We start from the raw sequence: 17,451 nt of genomic DNA on the forward strand, positions 1-17,451 counted from the left end.
GGGAAAACGGAGTGATTGCAGAACGAACACGCGCTATGCCGCGCTGCAGACGATAGTACACGTGACACGCTCGGGGAAATGCGCTCGCGCGCTCGCGCGCGTACATGTGTGCGTACGTGTGTGTTATGCGCATAGTGGATGTAGCCTCGTTATCACTCGAGCGATACGCGGATGACTTTTGCTCGGCTCGTCGAGACGCGCCCGATCCCGATTTCGAGGCACGCTGCAATCTGACAGGTAACGCACTCCGCGTGACACGTGACGCGCGTGGAAGTGTCATCGAATGACGCTTACCTGCGACAACGCGCTCCGAAAAGCGCGCGCTCTCTCCGATCTCGATACCTCGTATTCTCGACGCGGCGCACGATTTGTTTTTTTCCTCATCACCGAAAGTGCAAATAGTTTTCGCGATGCTTACGTAACAATGCCGAGTGCTCGAAAGTATTTGCGAATTATAATAAAATTCGTGCGCGAGATGTACAGCCGTGTAAAACACGGCGAAGCAGCGAAGATAGCGCGCGCGCCGCGCGCGCGTGTGTGTGTGTGTGTGTGTGTGTGTGTGTGTGTGTGTGTGTGTGTGTGTGTGTGTGTAAAAGCGTGTTGTTTTCCATGATTTTTTGTCCTATTGCTTGTTTGATTTTTCGTTATTTATCAATATCGTAAAGAGAAATAGCATAATTGTTTAAGCAATTTAAGAAATTGCCAGTGCGATAATTCTACAGCGATTGTTTGACGTAATGACTGCCCGCGTGGAAATTGTTTGAACGTCGTAAGACATTTGTAAACATTATCGTGTGCGAGAATTTTGTAACATATCATATTGGATTGATAGCCATGCGCACCTGCGATGACACTATCTCTAGCTATCAGAATGTCGCGTCGTAAAGAGTCGCGCAACGTTAGTCGGTCGTATCTGCAAGGAATACGCGCGCAGTCACGTGGCCGTTTCTCGTCATTACGTCAAGACGAAAGAAAGTTGTTTTAGCGGGTTTTGTGTTGTAAAACAGAAACAAGAAAAAAATCGAATTTAAACAGGTAAATAAAGTAAAATTAAATAATACTAACGTTAAAGAATCTATAGTCAAGGTACTAAAAAAAAAAGCTAAAAGTAATAAAAAATTCAGGCTTTTGAAACTACGAGAATAGGTTCGCTGATTTCAAATATTTATAGAGAAATGACTTTTTAATGGCAATTCTTTAATGATATTTAAAATAATAATTTATTTAACGATATTAATAAAATCGATATTAATAATAGAATAGGACTAACAATGATTAAAGTGTATCTATTTTTTTACTATTTAAATATATTCATATAAATTTAAATATATGTACGTATCTTTTTTTTTTAAGAGAAGAGGGAACGTAAATTGATCAATTTAGTGATTTACATACAGTGATTACAACAAAGTCACTGAAGGTGTCAGAAAATGGATTATAAATTTGATAAGAAATCACAAGCCAGTCATCTTAACTACTTGGTTCTAGTTTTAATAGACGTAATAACATTTATATCACGAAGATATTTGATGATTTCATAAAATACGACTTGTTGATTTTTATTAGTGGTATAACGACTCATTCGTCAGTGGATAATTTAAATCGTCAGTGATTCGAATTTTCGAATCGATATTCGTCGCGGCACCGTGTCTAATATATTCAACAATTTATGCTAATCGTGTGAACTACCGTAGAGAGACATTCCTCGCGCCACTCAAAGCTTGTTCGCACCGGTAAGCGTTGCGTACAATACGATTCGTGGATACACGTGTTAAATTTAATATTTTATCGAAAATCCGGAGAGCATTCGTGCGAGAATATTTACGAAATATATGTAGATCAAACATTTTGTAAATTTCATAAAAATCTTTATAAGAGAGATATCTCTATATAAGAAGTGAGAAAGAAGAGATACATAACAAAAATTAATTTTATTACTTATATAACAATTTTTCGTAGTACATGATTAGTTTCGCGAGCATAGAGTATTTCATTGACGCGTTGCTGGAACTTCATCAATGGTCAGTCGCAGACTGACCGAACACGCGCTTTGGTCGTGCTGCTCGATACGGTGCAACGTATTCTTCTCGTTTGAACCCTACGAGTATTCCATCGCCTCGCCGCCCACTTACTACCTTTTCTATAAATCGGCGGAAGCCTGGTCGAACAATGGTCTGACGTCCCTCGTTGTTATTTATTCATTTCTTTCTGGTTGTTCCAGAATCGTCGAACGTATTCTGAATTCCACGGTAAAAGCTGGAGTCAATTTTTCCTTTGAAAATTCGACTTGGACTTACTTGATAATTTTTGTACTTTTTTCTTTTATTCGCGTATTCTGCGAAGAATCATGTGTACATATTATACACGGGACCAATTGCCAATTTTGCCACACGATTTTATCATGTGGCAATGTATCTAAAAGTTTAATTCAAATATAATTAGTTTGAAGTTTAAGCCGATATCTATTTGACACTTTGATGAATCGTAATTCATCATCGATTTTAGCATAACACCAGATTGGAATGCTATTATTATTTCCTTCTTTTATTTTAAAGCGGTACTGCCAGAAAAAAACTGGTTTTCGAAATGGCAGTATTATAATTGCCAATTTTTCTAGAACACTAAAGAGATATAGTTCCCCTTCCTTAGTATATATATATGTGTATATATATATATATATCTCTGTCTATAGAGGTGGTCATGCGATTATGGACACCGAGAGCGGCAACAACGACAGCGGCGTCAGCGGCAGCATCAGCGACGAAGCGCGTAACGGCAGTAAGCCCGTCCCGCCGAAGCACGGCGATGCTACCCAGGGCAAGCTCCACGGCAAACAGGCCGTGCGTAAAATGAGCACGATGTTCGAAGAAGAAGGTGACGTATCCGACGACACGGATCCGGACGTAATCAGGATCCGCCATCAGCGTCAGAAACGCCCGGAGATCGAAGCTGAATGGTCTTCGGAGGAGGAGAGAGGTCGTTTACTGAACACCGTCGAACGTGAGATCCTCGTTGTGCCGGCCGATAATGGTAACAACGTCGGAAGGGCGATCAATCGCGACGACAGTCCTGAGAGCGTTCGTCGGGATAAAGGTCATCGTCGGCGGCCGCAGCCGCGGCTGATGATTGATCAGGCCGAGTCCGGGTCGAGTTCGGATCGCGACAACGGACCGCACAGCCCCGGCAGATCGAGCTCCAGAAGCGTCGAGCTACGGCATCATCATCATTGTTGCAACGTGCGTCCACCGAGGACTTTCAGCATGGACGAGAACCAGCAGCACTGTCCCTGCTGCCATCAACTGTCGCCTACCTGGTCCTCCGTCCTGTACCCGGAGACAAACGGGAGCCAGGGCCGTTCCTTCCCCGACACGGTCTCGATCAGGTCCCTGCAGGCGTCGATCGGCCTGGGCTCTTCCGACGGCCGGAAGCTTACGATACGTAGAGTTCCCACTTCGCCGTCGGAGCTGCTTAACGTGGTACATCCGCCGCCGTAAGTGAGACACATTGCTTACGATTGTGCCTCGGCGCTTTCGAAGAAACAGCCTCGCGTGAATCTCTCCACGTGATAGCGCGCACGCGTGCCCCGAGCGTGAGTGCGATTTCGCGCGAAGGCAATATGTCTTTACAAAAGGAACGATCAGGCTACGTTTGCGTCTTGTCTCGTAAAAACGAGACGCAAAAGTTTGGTCGGAAAAGATACGACGGATCAGTTTCTGCGTTGTCGTGTTCTTGAAATCCGCTATTAATCTCGCTGAATTTCTTCTTATTTTCTTGAAGAACCTTATTTTTAAAGAATAAATTTGTTTTTAAAGAGATAATTACGATGCTATAGAAACATTTTACAAGTAATTAAGATAAAATCGAAGTTTTTGTGTTTATGTAACGTCTGGTAAAAACATATTTGACGAAAACGATACTGGGTCAGAGACAAGATTTATTTTAAGAAAAATTATGGCGCGCATTTGAGATAACACTTCAATTCCAATAAATTATCGGGCCTTATATGTTTTATCTTAAAAATTGGCAAACTATTCAGATAATCGACACATCTTTGCGCTTTAAATCTCTTCTCCCCGTCGCATTTAATTAAATTATTCCTTCGTGCGAGTGTTCTTTAACTTCGAGCTTGAAAACACATCATGATCGTAAATTAGCGTCATGATTAAAATGTGTAAAAAACTCTGTCTCCCATATGTTTCTCACGTAAGGCCTAATACTTCGTGTAAACGTTATAAATAAACTGAACCGCATACACGACGCATAAAAATGAAGCTGCAGCCCGATGCAACCTTCAGTAGGAGAGCTCTGTGGCAGCAGTTCGAGTGCACTTTGTAACTAATCCTAACGATTATCTCCGAACAATAAAGATACCGTAAAAAGTTCCGGAGGCTTACCTAATTCGCGTCAATTGCACATTGTCAAGTCAATTGCACATTGCAAATTTACCACTTCGCTTCGTCGCGTTGATGCAGCAGCAAAATTTCTTCGCGCTGTTCAAGGTCAGTCGCGTCAATCGTCAATGGTTAACTAAATTTTTCCGTTCCTTTCTGGGTTACAGTTTTGAGAATAGAGAATAAAGAATGTAAAGTAGAAAAGAATCAATTTAATTTTAATGCAGAAAGGCTGAAATATAAACAAAATAAATTGAAATATATTACAAAATATATCAAATATAAATATTTATGACGTTTATACCTCTTTTTAAGTTTTCGTCACTAAATCAGCTTTAAAATATCTACTTAATTTTATACGAGACATACGAGATTATACCTTAGAGTTTAGGATCGATCGCGCTATTAATTAATATTAATTGACCGCTGTTGATAGGCAGGACTAGGATCCAGAAAGGAGCAAGGGTCAAGTTAGTTAATCGACGTCGATGAAATTGGGGGCTCTCAGTTTACTGCAAACAGCTTTAATCGACGTTTGCCACGACCTGCTCTAAAGCGCGGAGGCTGCTGCATCAGATTCGTCGTCGCGTCCGTAAATTAAAGTCAGGGGATCGAAATCGGTATAATTTCCGGTATAATTTCGGTGAGTTCGAATGTCAGTGCGCGAAAATGGGTCTTTGCTCGCGCGAGAGACGCCGAATCCGCGCCGTAACCGAAAATTGAATTCGCCCATTAATTAGACCGGTCTAGTTAGACCGGTTTGGATTACTCTGATTAGGGCCTCGCCTCTCTCGTCGGGCTGCGGCGGATTCTACGTACGTGACGAGAGATGCGATACGCGTCTAAGCTGCTCGGCGCGAAGCCGTCAGATCTCGTCATCCAGGGCCTGCAATTCCGGCGTATCGTCCCGGAGACGTAAGTGGATAATAGGTGTACAATGTAAGATCCCGCACCGGTTGTTGTAAGTAGGTGTGCTCGTGCGGTGTGGCATATGGTTGCGATTCCGTCCCGCTTCTTCCATTGAAACGGGACGGCGCTCGAAACGACCCGTAATCGTCGTCCTACATTTAGACCTCGTCACGTCTCGTTTTTGAAGCGACGCGCGCGCGCGATTACGGGTCTCCCGCGTGGGAAAACGATATCCGTCATTGCGAGATCGTTAACGCGAATAAAGAAGCGGAGCGCGCTGCCCATCGCAGCTATGTACACTTCCGGTACGCCACAGCTCATTCGATTAATTTATTCGCAAAGTATAGAGAAACTGGAAATATACATTTCTCAAAATCCTCAAATAATAAATAATATTATCTAATCGCGTGTCCATCGCCTTTAGAATTGCATCGTGCTGCCATTTTCTTCTTCGCTACGAAAACTCGGTCGATCGGAGACACCCATTCGACACCCATCTTCGTTACTGTCATATTTGCGATGACGATACATATATCTTCTCTTTAAATAAATAAAAAAAAACTACTGACACAGCGTATACGGGGTACATTATCGTATCCGCAATGTTTCCGCGGCGCGGTATATTAGTTTTCCGTTGCAAAACGAACGGGAATGTACACAGGTGCGTCGCGTATATCTTTCAGCATTGTCGGCCGCCCTTTCCTGGCCCCTCCGCCGCCCGCGCCGCCCCATGGCCTGACACCATTTCTGCGCTCACCGCACCGTAAAGTACAAATTTGCGCAATAAACGCATAAAAATTCCTCGATCTTGACGCTTATATAATGCACCGCGCAAAGTCGGTTTTTATGTCGCACGCTATTTCACGCGACATTTTACTCACGGTATAGCGCGGGTGGCTGCCGATATACCGGAAGGAACCCGGGTATATCGGCTCTCGTTTGCGTGCCCCGCGCCCATGAACGCGAACGCGAGCGGAATCGTCGCCAGGTATAATTAGCGGCTCTGTGATATTTCGCGCAATACCAGTACTGTTACCGTTAGTCCAGTCAAATTAGACAAAAAAAAGGCTTTTGCTCGGAAGTGAAGAGAGATTTATGAAACCTTTTTAGGGTTGTTGGGGGGATGTAGAAGAGCTTATTTCTGAGTTTTCGGGTTAATCGGACCGATGGGTTTTTAAGGGAGAGAGGGGGAATGAAAAATTTCGTTTTTTTTTGCAATAACTCGGCGAATTTTGACCGAACATGATTGACTAACCCCTCATTTTGTAGCTCTTTTAAAGCCCTACAATTCATTTCGTGAAGACCCTAACTTAAAATCAAGATTTGTCGAGTTCTAGCCGGTGAAAGTGGGAAAAAATGTATTTTGTCGCGGTTTTTTGCGTTTATCTCGTTTCCATTAATAGACAAAAATGTGCCGCCAGTGACAAAGTTGTAGGGCTTGAAGAGACCTACAAAATGAGGGGTAAGTCGTTCTGATTCGTTAAAAATTGAGCCCAGGAAAGCCCCTGGAAGTCGCGCTTTTAACGCGTGGCCGATCGTCGCCGGTGGTGGCGCGGGCGGCGCAGGCGGCGCGGGCGGCGCGGGCGACGATCGGCCACGCGTTAAAAGCGCGACTTCCAGAGGCTTTCCTGGGCTCAATTTTTAACGAATCTGAACGACTGACCCCTCATTTTGTAGGTCTCTTCAAGCCCTACAACTTTGTCAGTGGCGGCACATTTCTATCTATTAATGGAAACGAGATAAACGCAAAAAACCGCGACAAAATACATTTTTTCCCACTTTCACCGGCTAGAACTCGACAAATCTTGATCTTAAGTTAGGGTCTTCACGAAATGAATTGTAGGGCTTTAAAAGAGCTACAAAATGAGGAGTTAGTCAATCATGTACGGTCAAAATTCGCCGAGTTATTGCGAAAAAACGAAATTTTTCATTCCCCCTCCCCCCCTTAAAAACCCATCGGTCCGATTAACCCGAAAACTCAGAAATAAGCTCTTCTACATCCCCCCAACAACCCTAAAAAGGTTTCATAAATCTCTCTTCACTTCCGAGCTCAAATGTCTAATTTGACTGGACTACGTCGCTAATCGGCACATCGCGTTGTAACGCTCGAATTCGACCGCTCTATAAACAATGACGATGAATATTTAATGATCGCCACCGGGCTTGCGTATGAACGAGCGCGTGTCATGCAAATGCAAGCGGGCAGGCAGGCAGGCGCTGGCACGTCCACTCCACGCGTGCAGCACGGCTGACGGCGTGACGCGCGTTTCTGTGTGATTTTCCGTCAAATAAATTTTCATAATGCATTAAGCAGTTTCCGTAAGTGCACAATACGAGGCGCGAAATCATTAAGCGTCCTAAAAGAATCGTCGCGGGCAACAATGACCCTACGCTGCGCGCGGCGCTGATCTATTGTTCCGACCGGGAATTTAGAGGCGTGCCCCTCTCCGTGCGCCGAGCGCCTATCCTTTCACTCCGCGACACGCTGCTGGAGATTAAATTATATTATTCGCTCGGCGAAATATTTAATAAAACGCTTGTTATTGCTATTTTTCCATTAAACTGTCATAACTCGTAGCATTTTTCCCCCCGGCGGAGCTCTGTCTCAATTTTTCTTTCCGCATTCCGCACTGTGGATGTCTTTCGTTCGAGCCCCGGCTACATTTGTAATATAAAAGCTTGACGCCGCGCGTGGCATTTTTTTTTTTGCAGTTTCGAGGACGACGCTTCCACGTGCACCAGCTATGACGACGTGGACGCGGACGATCCCGGCTATTATCGGCAGCCCAGGAGGCCCCATTGGGCGAATAAAGTGGAATTCGTCCTCGCCTGCATAAGCTACTCCGTCGGTCTTGGTAACATCTGGCGATTTCCCTATTTATGCTACAAAAGTGGCGGCGGTGAGTCTCGCGATAAACGCATCAATTTATTACGTAAATTACGTGTAATCGTGACGTGAATATCGTATCCAGTTTCACGAAGTGTTAAAGTAGTTTTACTACGAAGCGAGATACAGACAAGAAAGAGAGAGACGAGAGGGGCTAGAAAAAAAAAGAGATTTCACGCTGATGTTGCCAGTAGTTATAAGATCAAAATAAATAAAGCGAATATTAAATGGAATATCAAATGGAACGGACAACACGGTCGCGACGTGTTCGTCGCGATTAGCATAACCGTGATAAGAGCCACGCGATTATTTTGCGCATCGCGAAGTACGTCAGTGACGAAATGGCTGACAGAGCAACTCTAGTCCGCGGTATCGTCCTCCAATTTTTACGAGCACGGAGCACGGCTTATAATCGCCGTGAAACGCTTCGTCGTTCCCCTTTAAAAACGTTCTTTAAGTACTTCTTCCTATACTCTTCCAACGTTTCATCGCGGGAACGACGTGGCGAATCGTAACGGAATGACGTACACTTAAATTGTCGCACGTATTGAACCAGCTAATCCTCTTAGTCGAGAAGAGTATCGATCATTATAGAATAAAATTAGCGCGCGCGCGCGTGCCGTGCGAAGGAAAAGTTACAACCCCGTCGCGGAAGGAGCGAATTGAGGCGGATCCTTATATGCGAAAATCTATTGCGAACGTCTTGCGTAAGCCGAGCCTCAGATTCAGGGCAGCGCAGCGGCGAGCTTGTCTCGCAATCCCGGGCAACGCGACCGCGTATCGTGTTGCCGGTAATTTTCAAAGTCTGGATGCATCCGGAGCCCGGATGCGTGGCGCAACTCGCTCGCGGAACTTGATACATGACCTTGCCCGGAACACGGCTTACGCCGCCGGGCGCGGTAAATGATTTCAATGACACCGGTGGAAATAATCGGCCGAGCATCATCTCGGCGTTCCGGCCCGCGCGCTCTGCCTGCCGGTCTAAATTAAAGAGCCGGAAAACCGGCTCGGATAACGCGATCTGTTTTACACGATTGAAATGATTTATCGCCTCGCTTGGACGACGTCGATTTAAATTCGCGCGAGGATTAGGAGGATCGTATCAAAATTGCAGATCTCTCTCGGTTCAATCAGATATGCGCGTCGATCGCGTGCCGCACACGCGATCTTCGTCGCGCTTTGATATCTAAACATAACTTTGACTTTATCTTAATTTATCTTAATTTAATTGTTGACTCTATATCTTGAATGATCTTGAACATAATTATAATATAAACAGAAATATAGGGTAGTTAGATCCGGCAAGAGAAGGGATAAAAGTTACATTTTAATTAATTAATTAATCCATTGTCATTGATTAATTAAGTAATTCTATTTTTGAATCAATTAATTAATTAAAAGATTCCTGTGATGCATCTCTTCTCTCAACAAAAATTATTTCCATTTGCAGAATATTAAAGAGCATTTTTTATTCAATTGTAACTTTTGCGTAATATACAGGGTGTATCAGAATGTTTGGTACTTTTTTCATATTTAGATAGAGCGAGCCAAACTGAGTCGAAAAGTCATGTACCATTTTGCAATTTTCGCAATAGTTGATGAGTTATTAATGATTAAAAATCGCCGTATTGGCCCGGCCCACCGCCAAATCCAAGCGCGCGGCGAGATGCGGCCGCCCCGCGGTCGGCGCGCGGGCAGTTGTTTACTTCAAGCGGCACGAGCGGCGCGTAACGCCGGGCCCCCGTCCTGAGCGATGATAGTTTCTCGCCTTTTTTAAATAGAAATAAAATTTTTTAACATAGAAAAATTTTTTGTGCGTACTTATGTACATACGTGTGTACATGCATACACAGGAAAATATCAATTGTACTGCTTAAAAAAACGATTACTCAATTTACTTTTTTTCTGTTAGTAAGTAACGGTTGTCTTTAAGAAAGAATATTTTCTTGATAATAGTCTTAAAATGTACAAATTTTAGAAAGAGTCTTTATCATGTACTCGAAAGAAGCATTTATACTCCTTCAAAGATCATAATAAAATTTTATTAAAGAAAAGTCAAAATAATAAATAAAGTAATATGAGGACCCTCGAGATTAAAATAGGAGAAGTCAAGGCTATGAGGGTCAGACGCAGATCACAGTGTGTAATATCAGAAATAACTGATTCATTCGTCGTTTTGATACGTTACATCGATCCGTACGTTTCGGCTCAGCTTTGAGCCATCTTCAGCGGTAGTTACAAAAGTTAAGTTACACGTTCTCCGTACCGCATGGTGAGTTTACTGATTCAAAGTATCAGAAACATAGACCAATTGATCCATATCTGTAAATTTGTTCAATTAATGTTGAGATATTAAAAAGATCCCTTAGGAAACTCACCATTCGGTCTGAAAAACGTGGAATACAGAGCCATGTACATAATGAATACTCTCTGCGAGAAGACTTGACGATCTTGTCGACACGACACACAATGATATGAAAGGTCTTGCAAGAAGAGGCATGTCGTAGGTCAACACACCGGCGAGGATTATAACAAAGCACGATTTGACACCGTCACAATATTACATGTACCAATAGTAAAACCCCGATTTGCCAACGACCAAAGTTCATGAGCATGGATTACAATTTGCTCAAAACCGTGACATATGCATGATGCAAAAAATCCGTGTCATTTTGAGACGGTGTCAAATCGTGCTTTGTTATAATCCTCGCCGGTGTGTTGACCTACGACATGCCTCTTCTTGCAAGACCTTTCATATCATTGCTGTGCATGTGTCGTGTCGATAAGATTGTCAAGTCTTCTCGCAGAGAGTATTCATTATGTACATGGCTCTGTATTCCACGTTTTTCAGACCGAATGGTGAGTTTCCTAAGGGATCTTTTTAATATCTCAACATTAATTGAACAAATTTACAGATATGGATCAATTGGTCTATTTTTCTGATACTTTGAATCAGTATACTCACCATACGGTACGGAGAACGTGTAACTTAATTTCTGTAACTACCGCTGAAGATGGCTCAAAACTGAGCCGAAACGTACGGATCGATGTAGTGTATCAAAACGACGAATAAATCAGTTATTTCTGATATTACGCACTGTGATCTGCGTCTGACCCTCATAGCCTTGACTTCTCCTATTTTAATCTCGAGGGTCCTCATATTACTTTATTTATTATTTTGACTTTTCTTTGATAAAATTTTATTATGTTCTTTGAAGGAATATAAATTCTTCTTTCGAGTACATGATAAAAACTCTTTCTAAAATTTGTACATTTTAAGACTATCATCAAGAAAATATTCTTTCTTAAAGACAACCGTTACTTACTAAAAGAAAAAAAGTAAATTGAGTAATCGCTTTTTTAAGCAGTACAATTGATATGTTCCTGTGTGTATGCATGTGCACACGTATGTACATACGTACGCACAAAAAAATTTTCTATGTTAGAAAATTTTATTTCTGTTTAAAAAAGGCGAGAAACTATCATCGCTCAGGACGGGGGCCCGGCGTTACGCGCCGCTCGTGCGTCGCGCCGTGTCATCATCGCCGCTTGTAGTAAACAACTGCCCGCGCGCCGACCGCGGGGCGGCCGCATCTCACCGCGCGCTTGGATTTGGCGGTGGGCGAGCCAATACGGCGATTTTTAATCATTAATAACTCATCAACTATCGCGAAAATTGCAAAATGGTACATGACTTTTCGACTCAGTTTGGCTCGCTCTATCTAAATATGAGAAAAGTACCAAACATTCAGTGACATCCTGTATTTCCATGCATATAATAAACTGGAAATTATTCTGTAATTTCAACAGCCCATGCATGGGCAAGTTAATTCGTTATACAAATAGCGTAGTACTACTGTAAAAATACAGAGCGTACGTAATTTTGCGAAATCACATATTAAACGGAAGACCGGAAAATCAAGGGGGAAATAATGCGGCTCTACTTGCGCACGCGAGATGCGTACGCTCCGATATTCATTGTTGCCGCAGCACTAAATTGCATTTTCGTGATAAAGACGATACTGCAGCGAATAACTGTAACAATATTAATGCGAGTGCGCGTCATTAACCGCCTTGTAATGCGACGCGATTGGATTTTCGCCAGAAATTAAATCGCACGTAATATCACTATTGATACGTCACATTGAATCGGGCCCCCTCTGTTATCTCCGCGCATCCTCGCTTAATACCTCGCGATAATTTATTTCGAGTACGATCGCGTATATTATTTTGTATATCGTCTGCATCGAACTAAATGAAAACTGTCATCCGCGCTGTTGCGCGGCTGCAGGATTGAAGCGACAGAGAAAAACAGATCGGATAACGCCGCGTGATTTATGCTCGCGACGCGTTGTACCTATAGCGTTTCGCCGACTGGGATTAATTTACATCTTTCCGTGCGAAAGAAATTACACTGTACACGCGTGAACAGTAATACATCGTCGAGCGCTTACGCAAATGGACCAAACTGTCCCAGATATCCGAGAATCCGTCTGAGAAAATGAGATCGAGTCGAACGTATAATAATCGCTGCAAGTAAGATTCGTGCGCTCGGTGAGTCGTATCAGCGAGTTTGACAATTGAAGGAAACTCGCCAACGGCTGACTAATCGTCACCTATCTCGTCCTCGCGGCGCGGCGGCGGCGGCGGCTAAATGCCCCATGTCAAATTAAGTCGTAATCCGTAGCGCCGCTACGGATCACCGTTTATTGCGAATAAAGAGTCACATCCAGTGACCTTGCCGCTACCCACAGTATGATTAATGTCGAGGCATTTATTACGTATACACGCGCGCGAACCTCGGTTTAGCGAAACGCTGGGCGAGACCTGGGACATATTTTTCTGTTAACTGGATTAATCTCTCTTTTTTTTTCTTCTTTTCTTTTCGAGAGAAAGACCATGTTCCCTACAATTATATACGCTCGGTATAAACCGGGGAAACGTCGCTTACATTGATTGCATCGTTTCAGGTGTGTTCCTCGTGCCTTACTTTTTAATACTCATAGTATGTGGAGTGCCATTGCTATACATGGAGCTTAGCATCGGACAGTTCACTCGTCGCGGCCCAATCGGCGCCCTAGGTCAAGTGTGTCCGTTATTGAAAGGTAAATGGATAAGCCACGATGTGACAGATTGCCGATTAAATCCCCAACGACTGTTTGTTAAAAGCTTCTCGCGCGATCATTTTTATAGCGTTATAAAGTGCGCTTAACTTGAAACAAATAAGTGCGAGTATATAATAGGATTAAAATTATTGTCGTTTCATCTTCTTTATTCTCTTCTCTTTGTGCAAATTTGAGCGATTTAAACCTGAAATTTTAACTCGAGCCTCCTCGAAATATACGTCTTAAATAGCGCCGTTTTATCGTCTGTATATTTCTGTCTTTGTAGGAGCTGGTTTATCGTCAGTCGTAATATCGTTTTTAATGTCTACCTACCATAATGTGATAATAGCCTACGCAATTTACTATTTCTTCTCGGCATTCCGACCGGAGCAACCATGGTCACGTTGTGACAACCCATGGAACTCGCCGCGCTGCTGGCTGCCCAGTTATGGATCCATCGATAATCGAACTCAACCGAACCTGACAAGAACACCGTCCGAGGAGTTCTTCGAGTAATTTCTTTTTTTAAATCTAAACCAACTAATTCAAGCTGTTATTGTAACATTATGTACTACTATACGCGTCGTCTCTCTAACAAGATTTAAAATATTTGGTTTCCATATCGCCTGTAAAATAATTTATAAATCGCGTGTCGCAATTTTAAATCGAAGTGTTCAAAAAAAGAATAATTGAATAATTAAATAAATTGAACAAATTAAATAAAAGAATAATTGTCTTTCTACTTAGCAACAAGGTCCTGCAAATGAGCAGTGGCATCGAAGAACCGGGAATTTTGAGATGGGAGCTCGTGGCGTGCTTGATAACTGCGTGGATCATGGTGTATTTTTCCATCTGGAAGTCCATTAAGTCATCGGCGCAAGTGAGATACCTGACAGGAACGCTGCCTTTCCTCCTAATCGTGCTCTTCCTCACGCGATCCCTCACTCTGGAGGGCGCCGCGAAAGGTCTGCAATTCTTTTTTCATCCACGCTGGGAATTGCTTGGCGATGCAAAGGTACCGTAACATAATCGATCTCGGCTAACAAGAAAGAGAAATATGATGAATAATAGAATAGACGTAAATAATAGTAAAATGTAAAAGATATACGTAGAAAAATGAAATATAAATATACATTATTGTGCTTTAAAATATTAATATCTCAACTTTAAATTAAAACTATGTCCTTTCTGTATATGATAAAAAGAGTACTTCACCTTGAATTTTTAGTTAATTATATCGATATTAATTAATTAGGTATGGGTCAACGCTGCGGCGCAAGTCTTCAATTCTGTAGGGATCGCCTTCGGCTCGATGATATGTTTCGCGAGTTACAACCGATTCCACAACACGATCCTCGTAGATACCGTCGCCGTTTCGCTCATAAACGCCTTCAGTAGTCTACTGGTTGGAATATTCTCGTTCGCCACGATCGGCAATATAGCGCTAGAGCAAAACATGTCCGTCGAAGATGTCCTAACCGACGGTACGTATAGAATTAGAAATGATGTTTACGTCACGTTAAATATGATAAATTATGTAAGTATCAATATAAGTGTGCCACGCACGTTATGGAGAGAAAGGGTGTAAAAGACGCGTAACAGAATCCACGATGTCGAGACCGTTGCACCTGTTCTTTCTATTTTCTCCCCCCGCTGTTTTACATCATCGGATTAACTCCCCCCTGACATTTTATAGATAAATCATAATTTCCGTTCAAGGACCTGGTCTAGTCTTCGTCATCTATCCGCAAGCGCTAGCCAAGATGCCAGCTTCTCAACTCTGGGCTGTGCTCTTTTTCTTTATGCTGGTCTGCCTTTCGTTGAACAGTCAAGTAAGTGTATATGACAGATAAGGCCTTATTTCCTATCGCAACGCGATGTGTACACGTGCGATTACGGACTAATCCATAAACAGACGCAATTACGTGATCGAATTGTATCGTCCCGCGAAATATTTATAGAGATATACAAGCAGCGTTAGTCATTAAACGAAAAATTAAATACCAGAATCACATTACTCAATCTTAATGGATGCAAATCGTATTTTAACAAGCTTTCTATTTCGAAGATCGTTAATAGTTTGCTTTTGCAATGTTTTAACGGTATTATGTAAATCTCGGGATTTCAGTTTGCCGTTGTTGAAGTGGTCGTTACGTCGATCCAAGACGGTTTCCCGAATTGGGTGAACCGTCATCTTCTCTGCCACGAAGTGCTGGTCCTCCTCATATGCGTCGTTTCGTTCTTATTTGGACTGCCGAATATTACGCAGGTATAATATAAGAACGGCAAACTCGAGAGTCGGTGTTTACTTCGCGTGATAAAAAAAAAACTAACACACTTATCCTTTACTAAATGATTTCTCGACTGCCCTCAGGGCGGTATTTATTTCTTCCAACTAATAGATCATTACGCCGCATCGATGTCCATCATGTTCCTGGCGTTCTTCGAAGTGATTGCCATCTCGTGGCTCTACGGCGTGCGGCGGCTGTGCAATAATGTCAAGGAGATGACCGGACGCTTGCCATCGATGTACTTCCGGTTCTGCTGGTTCCTCGCCGCGCCTCTTCTCATAATGGTACACAGCGATATTAATGAAAGTTTCAGGATATTAAAATTTTCATACCGCGTTGAATCTATCACATCTGACAATGAGTAAAGCGCAACGAATGAAAAATGCTGGCTGCAAATCAAGCGAAAAAAACATTCTTGATAGGAATTACAAGCTGCCAATTACTCGCGCAATTATTGTTCTCAGAAAAATACAAGGTATATCGTTTTTATCTGATGATGACAATTGCACGGATGATTGCTCGCTTTTAATCCTGGTTCGTTGCGTTTCCTGATGCAGTTGGCGATCTTTAAGATACACACATCCGCGCATTTTCATAATTGCCTTATCTTCTCAGGCTGTATGGGTGTTCAGCTTAATTGATTATGAGCCACCGACCTACCACAACGGTGATTATGCGTATCCATGGTGGGCAGAAGCGATCGGATGGGGCATCGCGTCTCTCTCCTTAATTTGCATTCCCGCTTTTGCCGTTTACGTATTCGTTAGAGCAGATGGTGCCACGTTTGCCGAAGTATGCCGAGTTTTATTGACACTGTTGAATTGAAACCAATCAATTTACCAAAGAATTTAACTCCAGAACTATTAAAAACAGTCAAAATGACTGGTCTGTAATTTTTATTAATGTGATTTTTGTTGCAATATGTATATGATTAAATTGATTAATTTTCTCCCTTTATCTTTTTTTAAATATATGTATAATATTTATAATATATGTAAACAGTAGAAAAAAGTAAATATATTAATCGTTGGTAGTTCTAGTATCTTACTATGAAAAAAAAAAAAAACATAAATGTTAATATGTATTACTTTGAAAATTTCTCCTTTGCCACTTGAGAATTTTCTTTTAACATTACGAACATCTCACATCATAAATGAAGAGATCTCTGATATTTGTACGAATAACAAATTGTTGCTAAATTGCTAAAAAAGTATTATACATAGAAAGGAAGGAATATTTCTATATAGGAACTTTTATCCCCAGAGACTCAAAAATTCCATCAAACCGCACTTCGAGGCGTGCAAAGTTTGCGGACAGGAATACTGCGTGGAGGCCATGCACAATCTGCCAGAGGACATGCTCAAGGAGCCGCAAACAGACGTGGATACTTCCATACAACTGAATTCGCACTACCTGCTGAAGCCTCAGATGTGATAACGTGGACTCGCAGAAACGATCAGCTTTTTACGGTTACACTTAATCCACGAAATACGAAGTCACTTTGAGGAATAATTATAGGAACAAGACATCGCTCGCATACTTTTATCGTCGGTCATCGTAATCGACAGCCGTCGCGGCAGTCAACATTCCATTATTTATAGCCTTGTTACAAAGATGGTAATCACTTGCGAAAAAGTCATTAGGATAAAAGTATATCTTCTTGTAAACTCTGTTACTCTTTACGCCATCGTTATGTGATAGGCTATAGACAAGCACTGAATCGACGTAATAGGAATATATTTCTGTATATATCGCAGTCGATACGCAATATAATGTGTATAACATTGTTAATCATAATTTTAATAAATTATTATATATTATTATATATTATCCAAGAATGTGTATTTCTGTCAACGTTATCCGGCTTT

General features: G+C 42.2%; 1 protein-coding gene across 4 annotated transcripts; it reads left to right on the top strand.

The window, feature by feature from the left end:
* Window positions 1–29: 29 nt before the first annotated feature.
* LOC139785932 (sodium- and chloride-dependent GABA transporter ine-like) lies at window positions 30–17,413 on the top strand. 4 transcript variants are annotated; one of them, XM_071725102.1, is made up of 12 exons: window positions 30–237; window positions 2,693–3,490; window positions 8,013–8,200; window positions 13,158–13,292; window positions 13,579–13,804; window positions 14,040–14,307; window positions 14,548–14,776; window positions 15,012–15,124; window positions 15,421–15,561; window positions 15,667–15,867; window positions 16,199–16,375; window positions 16,847–17,413. In XM_071725102.1, exons 2-12 carry the CDS (start codon window positions 2,709–2,711, stop codon window positions 17,015–17,017), a joined length of 2,631 nt encoding a protein of 876 aa, XP_071581203.1. In that variant the 5' UTR covers window positions 30–237; window positions 2,693–2,708; the 3' UTR covers window positions 17,018–17,413. The 4 variants fall into 4 exon arrangements, with proteins under 4 accessions (XP_071581203.1, XP_071581204.1, XP_071581206.1 ...); XM_071725103.1 differs by lacking the exon at window positions 30–237 and adding an exon at window positions 884–1,035; XM_071725105.1 differs by lacking the exons at window positions 30–237; window positions 2,693–3,490 and adding exons at window positions 4,320–4,499; window positions 4,828–5,306.
* Window positions 17,414–17,451: the final 38 nt, after the last annotated feature.

This window comes from Temnothorax nylanderi, unplaced genomic scaffold (assembly GCF_030848795.1).
Source record: "Temnothorax nylanderi isolate EJ_2023f unplaced genomic scaffold, tnyl_v1.0 TNYL_tig0922_pilon, whole genome shotgun sequence".
NCBI classification, from domain to species: Eukaryota; Metazoa; Arthropoda; class Insecta; order Hymenoptera; family Formicidae; genus Temnothorax; species Temnothorax nylanderi.